General features: G+C 40.1%; 1 protein-coding gene across 5 annotated transcripts in view; it reads left to right on the forward strand.

The window, feature by feature from the left end:
• The window catches only part of SLC25A14 (solute carrier family 25 member 14), a 40,206-nt gene extending 35,440 nt beyond the window's left edge, over positions 1–4,766 (forward strand). For all 5 annotated transcript variants that reach the window (XM_005227508.5, XM_059883372.1, XM_005227509.3 and 2 more), the window contains 2 exon segments: positions 3,256–3,336; positions 4,324–4,766. In XM_005227508.5, the coding sequence (XP_005227565.2) occupies positions 3,256–3,336; positions 4,324–4,365 (123 nt within the window). In that variant the 3' untranslated portion in view covers positions 4,366–4,766.
• Positions 4,767–16,298: the final 11,532 nt, after the last annotated feature.

The raw sequence follows: 16,298 nt of genomic DNA on the forward strand, positions 1-16,298 counted from the left end.
TGAATCTGTGGTTGCGGAGGGCTGACAAAAAGTTATACCAGGAGTTTTGACTGCACGGAGGGTTGGTGTCCGTGACAACTGTGTTGTTCAAGAGTCAATTGTAGTTGCCTTTAATGTCTGTCTGCCCAGTAGACATAAGTTCCACGAAGGCAGGGGCATATCTTATTTATCTCTCTATCCACAGCAAATTATTTATTGAATGAATGTATAACTTCATAAAGTAGCCTCTTGTCTCTGTGTATCTACAGAAGTTCTTGTTTGTTTTTACTCAACTGCCTCAAGCCAAAGAGTGGTGCATCCCAGTTCTAATGTTTGGAAGTTGGTCCCTGTTTTGGAACTCAGCAGGGAATCATTAAGCTCATGAGATTGTTAGTGACTGTGTGTGTGTAAAGTTTGTGTGTTTATTTACTCAACAAATATTTATTCAGATATTTAGTGGAGACTTCACTATGCCAGAGAGTGTTCAGTAGTGGAGTAGAATGGTAAAGAAGACCAACATGGTCCCTGCTCTCTTTCTTTCCTGGAGATTACATTCTAGTTGAGGGAGACAGAGAATAAACATGCAGATAATAAATGGTGTAATTTCATAAAGAAGTAAATGCTATGAAAAAGCTAACACAGCGTAATGAGATAGTAACTCTGTGATGGTGGTGGGGAACTACTTCAGCTAGGATGGTGAGGAAAAGGGTGTGAGGGGGTGACATTTATTTGAGCAGGGGTCTGAATGATGAGAAGAGGGTGGTCACGAGAAAATCTGAGAGAAAAGCATTTCAGGAAGAGGGAATGGGTACAGGGGCTCTGAGTTTGGAATGAGCTGGACACTTTAAAGGGTTAAAAACAAGGCTGTGCTGGTGTTCCTGTGTGATGAATGAAGGGAAAAGTAGTAGAAAATGAAACTGGAGAGAGGCAGGGCTAAATCATGTAGGATCATGCAGGTCACTGAAGAAAATTTATAATTAGAATCAAATCCACAGGGAAGTCATTGGACAGCTTTAAGCAGGAAAGTGACACTACTGATTTATAATTTTAAAAGATTGCCTGGCTTCCTAGGTGGAGATCATAGACCAGTTAGGAGGCTTGTTGTGGTGTTCCGAGTGAGAGGTAATGAGATTGGCTTGAATCTCTAAGGTTCCTTGTCTTAGCAGTCTTTGATTCTGGGTTATCTGCATCCAGGATTTATTTTGGTTGATTTTCACAATTTTCCAACATCAATTTTGGTCTGAGACCTTTAGCATTTGCTGATGATCCATTGGGACAAGCATATTACCACTATGTTTTCATAAATAGTGCCTTTATGTTACTATTTGCTTCAAAAATGATTAGTAAGGATAATCATATCAAGTCTTATTAATTTATACTATAGGATAAGGGATATTTAGAAGTCTGGATTCTCATATTGTTGTTTTATCCAAATATATTCGTTTTTTAGTATAGTGGTGGGTTTTACTTTACCAGTGAGAGGGCAAAGTAACATTTTTCAATGTAGAACATGATAGCTTACACACAGGAGTAACTTAATATTTATCCATTAAACAGGAACTGTTTCTGTTGACTGAATTTAACACACATCATCAGTTTATGACCTTTGGTATGCATTATTTGTCATTTAATTCTAATAACCATTCAGTTGGTATATGTAGGACCTCCATCGTATAAAACAGAAAACTTAAATTCAAAACATTTCACATTGTCCCTCATCTAATCCTCTAGCCATTCCTATAAAGTCAGCCATGGCATTACACACGCAGAATTTGCAATGATGAAACAGACTCAGAAAGGATAGTGACTTGCCCAATTCCCTATTCCCCTACCCTGCTTTAGTTTTCATATTAGTACTTATAATTTCTTAATATAATGTTATTAATTTGTATATTTGTTCATCATTTCCACTAGAGTATACATTCTATGGGACTTCCCTGGTAGCTCAGTGGTAAAGAATCCACCTGCAATGAAGGAGACACAGGATACGCTGGTTCAATCCCTATGTTGGGAAGATTCCCTGGAGGAGGGCATGGCAACCCACTCCAATATTCTTGCCTGCAGAATCCCATGGACAGAGGAGCCTGGCGGGCTACAGTCCATAGGGTCACAAAGAGTTGGACATGACTGAAGCTACTGAGCACACACATGCACGTGTGCATTCTATGAGGGCAGAGAATGTATAAGTTACCTGCTGCTGCTGCTGCTAAGTCGCTTCAGTCGTGTCCGACTCTGTGCGACCCCATAGACGGCAGCCCACCAGGCTCTCCCGTCCCTGGGATTCTCCAGGCAAGAACACTGGAGTGGGTTGCCATTTCCTTCTCCAATGCATGAAAGTGAAAAGTGAAAGTGAAGTCGCTCAGTCATATCTGACTTGTAGTGACCGGGGACTGCAGCCCACCAGGCTCCTCCGTCCATGGGATTTTCCAGGCAAGAGTACTGGAGTGGGGTGCCATTGCCTTCTCCGTATAAGTTATCTATGGCTGTGTAATAAATGACTCCAAAGCTCAGTGCCTTAATACATCATACATTTATTATCCCACAATTTCTGTGGATTCAGAATTAAGAAGCAGCTTAGCTGAATGATTTCAGCTTTAGGCTCTCTCATGAGGTAATTGTCCAGATGTCAGCTAGGGCTATAATCATCTGAAGGCTTGACTGGTGCTGGGACATCTACTTCAAAGATCACTCATGTTATTGTCAGCAGGAAGGCTCTGTTCCTCTCTGGCTGTTGGCCAGAGGCCTTAGTTTCCCCTCACGTGGGCTTCTCTTCATGATATGGCAGCTGGCTTCCTCCAGAGCAAATGATTCAAGAGAGAACAAGGCAAAACGTTCTTAAATGCAAACTATCTTTTATAGCATAGCATAGCATTGTTAACTGCTGCCATGTGCTATTGGTGACGCAGACCAATCCTGATATGTTGTGGGAGGGACTACACAAGGGTATGAATAACTGGAGATGGTTATCATTGGGGGCCATCTTGGAGGCTGGCTACCACAGCTACTTTCTCTCTTGTTTACTATTATTACTATTATCCCAACACTGAGAAGAGTATCTTGCATATTGTAGGTGCTTAGTAAATATTTGTTGAATGAGTGGGTGGATGGATTTAGAATACCATACTAATTAAAAATGTATGTCTATAGCAAAAAGGACCATTCATGGATCCTAAGTTGTTGGGGAGGGGCGTGGAATATGAGTACTATAATAACAATAATTGTCAGATGTAAAGTGCAAGGAGGATTCACTATTATTTTTTTATATCTTTCCCTCAGATGTGGAAACATGAGGGCTTTTTTGCACTCTATAAAGGATTTTGGCCAAACTGGCTTCGACTTGGACCCTGGAACATCATTGTATCCTTTTAGAACATGAGAGTGAAAGCATATGGTTCAAGCTCCCAGGTAATTCGAGACTATGGGAAGGACAATTTTGATTATTGGAGCCTTTTAGGCAAATGAGAATCTATTCTAGTGATGACCATTGCAGATGGAGCTAAGTACAGAAATGGCTTTCAATTGGAGTCTAATACAAACTAAAGGGATTAGAAAAGAAATGCCAAAGTTTTTTTTCCTCTTTATTTTTTTTGTTTTTATTTTATTTTTTAACTTTACAATATTGTGTTGGTCAACAACAAGCACAGCCAAATCTGGAAGGGGCTAGGAAGGTTTTGAAAACCCTGCTATGAGGTATCCACAGGAAGGTCTATGGAGTCCACATTTCCTACCCCTAAGTATAGGACCAGAGTAGCTGGGGAAATAATAAGACAGAAAATACTCATAGGACAAAGGAATCCAGAGCCAAGGGGGACTCTTTCCTCCTGGGTAACTTTCCTTCCTTTAGCTGTGTTTGAGTGCCTCCTGTGTGCAGAGCCATGAGTTGGATGGTGTGTGTGGTGGTGTTTTTATTGTGGTGAGCACTGCAGGGTTGAAAAGTCATTCCCTGCCCCTGTGGAGTCTATAGGTTGAGGGAGATAGTGTCTCTGTTCCTCTTCCTGATCATCTAATGTCTGTAACAGTTACTCTAGTGCTGAATTTTATGTTGTTGATGTTCTTGGATATGTGTGTGTGTGTGTATGTCTGTGGCCTATTTGCCCCTAAAGAATAGAAGTATGTTAGACTTTTAATATGCTTTTATTGCTAAATGCCAGCAATCAAAATGGGTGTATGATGGCACTCAACACATGCTTGATTTGCCAGATGTAGTTTGAAAAAAGACTTTTAAGCAAGTACAACTTAGAATAGCAGAGCCTAAGTATCCCAGTAAGAGAATGCAGTGTACAATTTATAACCAGGTTTGACTTTCAGTATCATTCCAGTGATCTTCCATGACTTACTCTTCAGTTTTTTATTACATATGAGCAGCTCAAGAGGCTTCAAATCTAAGGATGTGAGCCAAACCCTGCCAACCTTTCTACTCTCTTTCCCCTTTTTTCTGTGTTCTGATGTATTTTGATCAAGTTGTAAGTGTTTACTGAACCATTGGTCTCCCAAGGCCCTTCTGGTGGAAGAATGATAGGATGGTTCAAAATTGCTCATGTGTTTGTGTTGCCATGTGAACTGTTCCCTGAGAGGAAGTATTAACATTGAGACTCTGGCCCCAGATTGGTATCTTCTGTGAAGATGGATACTGATGGATGATACTCAAAATGGCCTTCTCTTCAAATGTGGGTTAAATGTAGTTTGTTAGCCCCAGACTTGGGCTAGAGCAAAAGGCATAGGCCAGGGCAGTTACTGCTATGTATGTTACAAGACCTCAGTTCTCATTAAAGTATTTATTGACAGAATCACTTTGGCTTTGTCTTCATTTACTGTTCTCTCATCTGCCAACTCTTTAAGTTATATTCTCTGGAAATTGATAAAGATAAGGTGACTATGAAATTGAGTCTGGACTCTTAAAGCACATTTATGGGAACGGACTAAGTGCATTGTGCTTTCCCACTGCCATTCATTCTCATAATGCCACTCGCTTGTAAACATCAGACAAGTGGTTCTAACCTAAAGAGGGAATAAGCAAACAAGGGGCTCATTTGGACAGTTTCCACAGATAAAATGCTGAAAGAGGCTTAAAATAGAACCCTGTGTCCAAGGTTCTAATTGTCTTACAGGCAAAAATTTCTGGCTACTTTCTTATACTTGAATAGTATCTACCACATTGTAGGCACTCAAATACTTGTGAAAGGAATAGTTTAGTTCTTCATCTTTATCCATCTGGAATAGTTTAGTTTTTCATCTTTATCCATCCATTTATTTGTTCAACAAACATTTATTGTATGTCTAGTATGTCCTAGATGCTGGGGGTGTAAAAATATATTAAGACATAATCACTATTTTAGAGGTCACATCCAAGGAGAAACAGACACGTAAATAGATTCTAAGTACAATAGGTACCTTGCTGCTGCTGCTAAGTCACTTCAGTCGTGTCCAACTCTGTGCGACCCCACAGACGGCAGCCCACCAGGCTCCCCTGTCCCTGGGATTCTCCAGGCAAGAACATTGGAGTGGGTTGCCATTTCCTTCTCCAATGCAGGAAAGTGAAAAGTGAAAGTGAAGTCGCTCAAGTGTGTCCCACCCTCAGCGACCTCATGGACTGCAGCCTACCAGGCTCCTCCATCCATGGGATTTTCCAGGCAGGAGTACTGGAGTGGGGTGCCATTGCCTTCTGTCTGACAAATGAACTAAGTGCTGTAGAAGCACAGAGGAGGGAGCAGTCCATTTCCTAGGGGCCGGGCTAAAGGCTTCACAGTAGAGGTGATATTTGTGCTAAAAAGCGGATGTTACTATGTAGATTAAGGCAGGGAAGGACATTCAAGGCAGGGGAATTGCAGGGGAGGGGGGCAACGTTCAGCATGGCTAAAATACAGGGTTTTGGTTTTCAAATACCATGTGACACAGAATCACCTGAAGATCTTGCAAAAACTGTAGATTCTTGTGTCCTATCACCTGAGATTCTAACCTTATGTGGGAAAGAGGTATTTGCTTTTGTCACAGGCATTCGATGGTGGGTGATCCTTAGATTACACTTTGAGAAGCACTTGTAAAGAAATATGGGCTAGAATGAAAGGAAATTATAGTGTGGCCAAAAGGGTCAAATTATGAAGGCTCTCTCTATATATCCCTAAGAAAGAGTTTGGCTTTTATCCTGGAGGAGGCAGGCAAAGGAAGCTGAAAATAGGGGATAATATAACCAGCTTGTGATTTTTAGGATAATAACCCTGGTGTGGAGGGTAGCCTGGAAGGAAGCAACCCAAACCAGGTTAGGATCCACTGAGATCTACTCCCCTTTATGTACAAGGTCCAGAAAAGCTAAGAAAATGTGTCCTAAGGCACATAGCCTGATTGTGGCAGGTTTGAGGCTAGCACATAGTTGTCAGATTCCTTCTCTGTCTCATTCTACCACCCCACAGTGCCTTCTTATTTGTTAAAGTACTGCCTTTTCAAAATAAACTTTAACAGACTATTTTTTAAGAGAAGTTTTAGGTTAATAGCAAAGTCCTGTGGAAGGGGTGGAGATTTCCTGCATACCTCTTACCCCCACAAATGTGCAGCTTCCCCCTCGTCAAAATTCCTCACCAGGGTGATTCATTTGTTAGAGTCAGTGAATCTATATTGGCACATCATTATCACCTCACATCCATCATTTATAATAGGGTTCACTTGTAAGTGTCATACATCCTGTGGGTTTTGACAAATGTGTAATGAGATGTATCCACCATTTTAGTATCATACGGTAGAGAGTCACTGTCCTAAAAATCCTTTGTGCTCTATTCATTCTTCCTTCTCCCCCAAACCCCCAGAATCCACTGATCTTTTTACTGTCTCTGTGGTTTTGCTTTTTCCAGAGTGTCATATAGTTGGAATCATACTGTATGTAGCCTTCTTAGATTGGCTTCTTTAACTTAGTAATATATACTTAAGGTTCCTCCATGTCTTTTCATGGGCTTACAGCTCATTTTCTCTTTTTTTCTTTCTGCACGTACCACAATGTATCCATTCACTTATGGAAGGACTCCTGGTTGCTTCTTCCAAGTTTTGGCAATTACGAGCAATGCTGTTATAAATATTCATGTGTAGGCTTTTATGTGGACACAGGTTTTCAGCTCATTTGGTTAAATATCAAGAAGTGAAATTGCTGGATGGTATGGGAAGAGTCTGTTTAGTTTTGTAAGAAACTGCCAAACTATCTTCCAAAGTGGCCATACCATTTTGCATTCCCACCAGCAATAAATGAGAGTTCCTATTTCTCTACATCCTTGCCAGCTTTTGGTGTTAGTGTTTTGGATTTTGGTCATTCTTATAGGTGTGTAATGATATCTCATTGTTTATTTTTTATTTTTTTAATATAAATTTATTTATTTTAATTGGAGGTTAATTACTTTACAATATTGTATTGGTTTTGCCATACATCAACATGAATTGGCCACAGGTATACACATGTTCCCCATCCTGAACCCCCCTCCCTTCTCCCTTCCGGTACCATCTGGCTGGTGCACCAGCCCCAAGCATCATATATGAAACGAATCACCAGTCCAGGTTAGATGCGTGATATTTTGTATTTTTAATTTGAGTATAATCGCTTTACAACGTTGTGTTAGTTTCTGCCATACAACAGAGTAAATCAGCCATAAGTATACATATATCCCTTCCCTTTTGAACCTCCCTCCCCGGATCCCACCTCTCTAGGTCATCATAGAGCACTGAGTGAGTATTATACAGCAGCTCCCCACTAGCTATCATTGCTTATTTTTAAGACTACTACACCAGTCAGATACTCTACTCCTTTCCAAATAGATGAACGAAAAGGAAGCCACTTTTTTTCACAGTGGTATAATTTCTCGTACAAGAAAGATAATTTCTTATAGAGTGTGTATATATTGGAAATTGACTTTCAGCTCAGTTTAAATGTTATTCCTTCTGAGAAACCTTCCATTGATTTCCTCTCCACTAATCCAAATCACTTTCATCATTGTAATTCTTTAGATCATGAATTTGTAACTATACATTATATATATATGTGATTAATTAATAATATCTATATCTCCCATTAGTCTGTAAACTCCACAGTTTCATTTACTGCTGTGTTCTCAGTGCTGAGTACAGTTATATATACTCAGCAAGTATTTGTTAAATAAATTGATCTGTATCCAAAGACCTGATAAAATGTCTAAAGCATAGCAAAGGTTCGCAAATGCTGTGGGATTTAAGTGAAATGAAACTAAATTTGGAATTACTAGATAATGGTGGGTGATAGGTTGTTTAAGAGATAATAGGGGTGCCTGGGGAGATGCATGTCACCTTTTAAACTGATTATCTGTTCATTTATTCATTCAACAAATATCTACGCCTCATGGAGCTTATAGTTTACAAAGGGAGACATCATAAAAAGATAAATGAGTAATATATAGTATATTAGATGGCAGTAAAAGGTTTATAGAAAAATAAATTGGGGGAGAGATATGGGGAATATAGGAGTGGGGTTGCACACTAAGAAAGCCAAATTGGATTGAAGTCTATAGGTTGAGAGAAGAAGCCGATCTAAGGTTAAAGCAAATGTAAGACCCCTCGGGTGAGACTGTGCCTAGAATCTAACGTGATAATTCAAGCAAGAACTAATGGTGGCTTTGATGAGAGTAGTAGCAATGGAGGCTGTGAAAAGTGGTTGAAATCCCTATATGTTGGAGAAGAGTGAATAATGACTTGCTAAGGGATAGCATTTGGGCTTTAAAAGAGAAAGAGAGCAGAGGTTGGTTTTAACTCCAAGGCCTGGGCCACGAGAAGGGCAGTATTGTCATAGAAGTGGAGAAGACTGGAAGGTACAAGGCTTTTTTAGCAGGGGTGGGGGGCAATAATTTTGTACATGTTAAGTTTGAAGAGCCAGTTAGACTTTTGGAGAGATGTGGTTTAGGCAGTGAGACATTGAAGTGTGTTCAGGGGGTATATGGGCTGGAGATGTATATTTGGAAATCATCAGTATGTGTAGATGGTACTTAAAGCTGTGATAATGAATGAGATCACTAAGGGAGTAAGCGTCAATAGATGAGGTTCAAGAACTGAACCTGGGGCAGTCCTTCATAAAACAGTTGTCTAAAAAAGAACAATATTCTGGTGATAGAAAAAGAGTGAAGGAGGCAAGGAGGTAAATTATTTTCAACATAAAATTTGAAGAAACAGAGTTTGAAGCTAATGAGATCTTTAGCCAAATTGCCAAAGCTTTAATGATTGTTGCCTTTAAGTAGCCATATCATGAGCAGATAGTTCAAATTCAAGAATTTGACTTGCTATTTTTATTTTTGGTATAGTATTCCTATCTTATCATAGTCATGGATAAATACAGTATCCCCCCAGGTAACCAGTATGATGAATAGAGCATTTTGATTGAACACTTAAGGGCTGCTGCTGCTGCTGCTAAGTCGCTTCAGCCGTGTCCGACTCTGTGTGACCCCATGGACTGCAGCCTACCAGGCTTCTCCGTCCATGGGATTGTCCAGGCAAGAATACTGGAGTGGGTTGCCATTGCCTTCTCCACACTTAAGGGCTAACCCATTTCTATAGTGAAATAGGCTACAGTGAGGGCACCTCAGTGAGTCAGAGTCTGCCTCTGGCCATATCACATTTGAAGGGGATTATTTCACATGCCTGAAGAACTCAATGTTTCACAAAAATATTCACCATAGAATTCTTATAAGTAGCGGCTCCCCATTGTATTTTTGAATTGCAACTTTTGATTGGAAAAAAAAACTTACAAGGGTATGTCAGATGTAAACTAGATCCACCCAGGGTCTTTTGAAGGTAGACTGAGAAGGAAATCTTTGGAGTCAATGAGTACAAGGAAACCGTCTTTAAAGAGACTAAGGACCTCAGTTGAAATCTTGTATGTCAAGGAACAAAACAAGACTAAACTCTGTACTGTCTGCTCAATTTATCTATAAACCTAAACTGTTCTAAAAAATAAAGCCTATTAATTTTTAAATACTGTTAATGAAAGGGCAACACAAAGGTGACCAGGCACCACTGGTTCAGAAGAGAAATAATTATTTTCCCAGGTAAAAAGTCCAACATACCAAAAAGAGACGATGACAAGAGTTGGCAAGGATATGAAGAAGTCAGAACTTTTATAAATTGCTAGAGAGGTTGTAAAATGGTGCAGCTCTCTTTGGAAGACACTTGGATGAGTCCTGTATAAAGCTAAACATAGAATTGCCATCAGTTCAATTCAGTTCAGTTCAGTTACTCAGTCTTGTCCGACTCTTTGTGACCCCATGGACTGCAGCACGCCAGGCCTCCCTGTCCATCACCAACTCCTGGAGTTTACTCAAACTCATGTCCATTGGGTTGGTGATGCCATCCAGCCATTTCATCCTCTGTCATTCCCTTCTCCTCCCAGCATCAGGGTCTTTTCAAATGAGTCAGTTCTTTGCATCAGGTGGCCAAAGAAGGAGTTTCAGCTTCAGCATTAGTCCTTCCAATGACTATTCAGGACTGATTTCCTTTAGGATGGACTGGTTGGATCTGGCAGTGTAGTTCAAGGGACTCTCAGGAGTCTTCTCCAACACCAAACTTCAAAAGCATCAATTCTTTGGTGCTCAGCTTTCTTTATAGTCCAACTCTCACATGCATATTTGACCATTGGAAAAACCATAGCCTTGACTAGACGAACCTTTGTTGGCAAAGTAATGACTGCTTTTTAATATGCTGTTTAGGTTGGGCATAACTTTTCTTCCAAGGAGCAAGCATCTTTTAATTTCATGGCTGCAGTCACCATCTGCAGTGATTTTGGGGCCCCCCAAAATAAAGTCAGCCACTGTTTCTACTGTTTCCCCATCTATTTGCCATGAAGTGATGGGACCAGATGCCATGATCTTCATTTTCTGAATGTTGAGTTTTAACCCAACTTTTTCACTCTCCTCTTTCACTTTCATCAAGGGGCTCTTTAGTTCTTCTTCGCTTTCTGCCATAAGGGTGGTGTCATCTGCATATCTAAAATTATTGATATTTCCCCCAGTAATCTTGATTCCAGCTTGTGCTTCATCCAGCCCAGCATTCATCATGATGTACTCTGCATATAAGTTAAATAAGCTAGGTGACAATATACAGCCTTGACATATTCCTTTTCCTATTTGGAACCAGTCTGTTGTTCCATGTCCAGTTCTAACTGTTTGAGTCTCTGTCTTCAATTCCTCCTATATACATACTAAAAGGAATTGAAGACAGAGATTCAAACAGACACTTGTACACCAGTGTTCTTTGCAGCATTATTCACAATAATTAAAAGATGGAAACAACCCAGGTGTCCATTGACAGATGGATGAATAAACAAATGTACATCCATACAGTGGAATATTATTCAGCCATAAAGAGTATGAAGTGCTGACACATTACTGCAACATGGATGAACCTCAAAAATATACTAAATGCAGGAAGTCAGACTCAAAAGGCCACATATTATATATTTCCAGTTAAATGTTCAGGATAGGCAAATCTATAAAGACAGAAAGTCTTTCTTTACAGAAAGTACTGATAAAGTAATGACTGCCTAGGGGTGGGGGGAAAGAGGGAGGCACTGCTTAATGGGTATAAGGTTTTGTTTGGGGATGAAAATATTCTGAATTAGATTATGGTGATGGTTGTACAATGCTGTAGATGTACTAAGAAACATTGAATTGTATGTTTTAAACAGGTGATATTTATAGTATGTAGATTATATCTCAGTAAAACTCTTAAAAAAATCCAGCTTGTGGTTTATCTTGATTAGGATGACCAGTGAAGGGTTTCAATGAAGCTGCTTGGTAACAAACTACAGACTGATTTCATGTTAACTCCAGATGACCACACGGATATTTTCCTTTGGAATAAGCAAATCTATGATGTTACCAGTAATGTGAAGCTTCAAACAACTGAAATTTATGATCAGGAAACCTCAAGTTTGAGGGGATAAAATGATGATCAAAATCTGCAGGGTGTAAGATGAACAAATTTTCAACTTCTCCCCCCTGTTTTTTTGAGAAGGTAGAGCATGAGACAACTCAGATAATAATAGTAATAGCTAACTCTTACAGCTTTTATTATATGCCAGACACTGTTTTAAGTGTATTATGTTTATAAAACTGTTTACATCCTTTCAGTCACCCTATAAGATAGGTACTATTCTTATTTTTCAGGTGAGAAACTCAGGCACAGAAAGGTAAAATAGTTTGATCCTAGAAAATGGCAGAGCTGGGATTCTAACCTAGGCGGTCTGGGTCATGAGCCCATGCTTATGGTACCATGCTAGAGGTGTACTGACTCAGCCTTATCCAGGGTCACTTAAAGTTTATGGCAAGTGAGCAGCAAAGAATACAGATTTCATTCCGTGTCTTTATAGCACCTCTGGAGAGAGAAGTAGTTGTTGTGGTTGGTCACTCTTGGACACTTGACTGTAATACTAGATTTTAAAATCTTTCTAGGCGACCTGGGACTGCAAATATATAATTTTCCTCTTATTATCTGCTTTCTACTTTATTTTTCTTCATCTTTCCTTTGTTGACCTTTCTTCTCCATGACCTGCTTCATCACTAACCCACTCTTCTTCCCCCGTCCAAGTGAGGAATACACACAGGGGTGTGTTGTGGTTTGTATGTTATACTATTGATTGAAGAACTTGGAGTTATTGATACAGATGTATGTCACGAGTTTCAAATTTAACAATTTGGACGTGACTAGACTTCTCACCCTCTCTTCTCCCATGAAAAGAAGTATGCTGTTAGGCTTGTAAACAAACTTATGGGAGGAGTGATAAAACTTCTAAGAACCTGCTTATCAATACTTCTTCTCTCAGTTCAGTTCATTCAGGCACTCAGTCATGTCCGAATCTTTGCGACCCCATGAATTGCAGCATGCCAGGCCTCCCTGTCCATCACCAACTCCCAGAGTTCACTCAAACTCATGTCCATCAAGTCGGTGATGCCATGCAGCCATCTCATCCTCTGTCGTCCCCTTCTCCTCCTGCCCCCAATCCCTCCCAGCATCAGTCTTTTCCAATGAGTCAACTCTTCGCATGAGATGGCCAGAGTACTGGCATTTCAGCTTTAGCACCATTCCTTCCAAAGAACACCCAGGACTGATCTCCTTTAGAATAGACTGGTTGGATCTCCTTGCAGTCCAAGGGACTCTCAAGAGTCTTCTCCAACACCACAGTTCAAAAGCATCAATTCTTCGGTGCCCAGCTTTCTTCACAGTCCAACTCTCACATCCATACATGACCACTGGAAAAACCATTTCCTTGACTAGACGGACCTTTGTTGGCAAAGTAATGTCTGTGCTTTTGAATATGCTATCTAGCTTGGTCATAATTTTCCTTCCAAGGAGTAAGCATCTTTTAATTTCTGGCTGCAATCACCATCTGCAGTGATTTTGGAGCCCAGAAAAATAAAGTCTGACACTGCTTCCACTGTTTCCCCATCTATTTACCATGAAGTGATGGGACCAGGTGCCATGATCTTCGTTTTCTGAATGTTGAGCTTTAAGCCAGTTTTTTCACTCTCTACTTTCACTTTCATCAAGAGGCTTTTGAGTTCCTCTTCACTTTCTGCCATAAGGGTGGTGTCATCTCCATATCTGAGGTTATTGATATTTCTCCTGGCAATCTTGATTCCAGCTTGTGCTTCTTCCAGTCCACCGTTTCTCATGATGTACTCTATATATAAGTTAAATAAGTAGGGTGACAATATACAGCCTTGACGTACTCCTTTTCCTATTTGGAACCAGTCTGTTGTTCCATGTCCAGTTCTAACTGTTACTTCCTGACCTGCATATAGGTTTCTCAAGAGGCAGGTCAGGTGGTCTGCTATTCCCATCTCTTGAAGAATTTCCCACAGTTTATTGTGATCCACACAGTCAAAGGCTTTGGCATAGTCAATAAAGCAGAAATAAATGTTTTTTTTCTCAACTCTATTGCTTTTTCCATGATCCAGCGCATGTTGGCAATTTGATCTCTGGTTCCTCTGCCTTTTCTAAAACCAGCTTGAACATCTGGAAGTTCATGGTACATGTACTGCTGAAGCCTGGCTTGGAGAATTTTGAGCATTACTTTACTAGCGTGTGAGTGCAATTGTGTGGTAGTTGGAGCATTCTTTGGCATTGCCTTTCTTTGGGATTGGAATGAAAACTGACCTTTTCCAGTCCTGTGGCCACTGCTGAGTTTTCCAAATTTGCTGGCATATTGAGTGCAGCACTTTCACAGCATCATCTTTCAGGATTTGAAATAGCTCCACTGGAATTCCATCACCTCCACTTGGCTTTGTAGTGATGCTTTCTAAGGCCCACTTGACTTCACATTCCAGGATGTCTGGCTCTAGGTGAATGATCACACCATCTTGATTATCTTGGTCATGAAGATCTTTTTTGTCCAGTTCTTCTGTGTATTCTTGCCACTTCTTGTTAATATCTTCTGCTTCTGTTAGTCTATACCATTTCTGTCCTTTATTGAGCCCATCTTTGCATGAAATGTTCCCTTGATATCTTTAATTTTCTTGAAGAGATCTCTAGTCTTTCCCATTCTATAGTTTTCCTCTGTTTCTTTGCACTGATCACTGAGGAAGGCTTTCTTATCTCTCCTTGCTATTCTTTGGAACTCTGCATTCAGCTGCTTATATCTTTCCTTTTTTCCTTTGCTTTTCGCTTCTCTTCTTTTCACAGCTATTTGTAAGGCCTCCCCAGAGAGCCATTTTGCTTTTTTGCATTTCTTTTCCAAGGGGATGGTCTTGATCCCTGTCTCCTGTACAATGTCACGAACCTCTGTCCATAGTTCATCAGGCAGTCTATCTATCAGATCTAGTCCCTTAAATCTATTTCTCACTTCCACTGTATAATCATAAGGGATTTGATTTAGGTCATACCTTTATGGTCTAGTGGTTTTCCCCACTTCAATTTCAATCTGAATTTGGCAATCAGTAGTTCATGATCTGAGCCACAGTCAGCTCCCAGTCTTGTTTTTGCTGACTGTATAGAGCTTCCCCATCTTTGGCTGCAAAGAATATAATCAATCTGATTTGGCTATTGACCATCTGGTGATGTCCATGTGTAGAGTCTTCTCTTGCGTTGTTGGAAGAGGGTGTTTGCTATGACCAGTGGGTTCTCTTGGCAAAACTCTATTAGTCTTTGCCCTGCTTCATTCCATATTCCAAGGCCAAATTTGCCTGTTACTCTATCCACTAATATTTTTGTTAGCCTAGCACAATCAAAATATTGCATGTAAGTCAGAGTGATACAGTTGCTTTTTAAAAATACCATCATATCTTCTCAGTGAGAATAGCTACTCTCATTAATCTTAATTCCTGAGGTTTCAGTAAAGGGTATTTCTTCTCTCTATTCAGTGTCTCAGCATCAGAATTCAGTTGCATTTGGGGCTGTGCCTAACTCATTATAAGCACTCTTCATACATCCTTGGCTCTCCCATTTATTTAGTAAATAAAAAAAACAATTTAACACATCATTGCATAAGATTTCTAGGGGACCTGATAATTTTAAGGTGTTAGTTGGAATTTTGGATTATGAGCCCATTTTCCACATTTGAAATAACCTCATAGCCTTCAGCTCTAATTTCTTGGTTCAATTTTCTTAACCATTTAAACCACCTCTGAGATGACATCAGTTTGCTTTTCCATAGGATGTGTTTTAGTATTTGTATAATGGCTCAGTGGGAAAATCTGCAAATTTTATGAATCATAAAAGCACATTTGTAAGACAGCATGGCATTTTATTGGGCCAGTGACTGTTATCTCAGCATGTTCATCATCTTTTAAAAAATTAATTTTACTGATTTTTTTTTGGCTGCACCACGTAGCATGCAGCATCTTAGCTCCCCAACCAGGGATTGAATCCACCCTCTGCAGTCTAAGTACGGAGTCTTAACCACTGGACCACCAGGGAAGTCCCCATGCTTTTAGTGCTGTAATTTTAACACAATCAAGACAGAACTGGAACCAATATGGATTTATTATAGTAAATGGGAAATATAATTCAATCATGAAACTATTGGGTAACATACACCAGATAAAAGCAAACCTAAAAAAATAGAGACCCCCCCCCCCGCCATCCCCCAGGTTCTTGGTGTGATTTTAGTCCCTCTGGTGCTTTGAAGCAAATGAATCCTGCTCGCCCCATTGTGTGGAAGGCATTAGAAAGAAACAGGCACTGCTTTGTGCATTAAAACAGACTCTGAGACCCTTAGCAGCTGCATCAGTCATTTCTAGGACTCCTCATGAGAGGGCTCTTTGAGCTCAATGGTGGCTTATGGTCCCAACAGCTTGGAAATCCAGTGAACATACGGCTGCCTAGTTGCC

The sequence above is a fragment of the Bos taurus genome, chromosome X (assembly GCF_002263795.3).
Source record: "Bos taurus isolate L1 Dominette 01449 registration number 42190680 breed Hereford chromosome X, ARS-UCD2.0, whole genome shotgun sequence".
Classification (NCBI taxonomy): Eukaryota; Metazoa; Chordata; class Mammalia; order Artiodactyla; family Bovidae; genus Bos; species Bos taurus.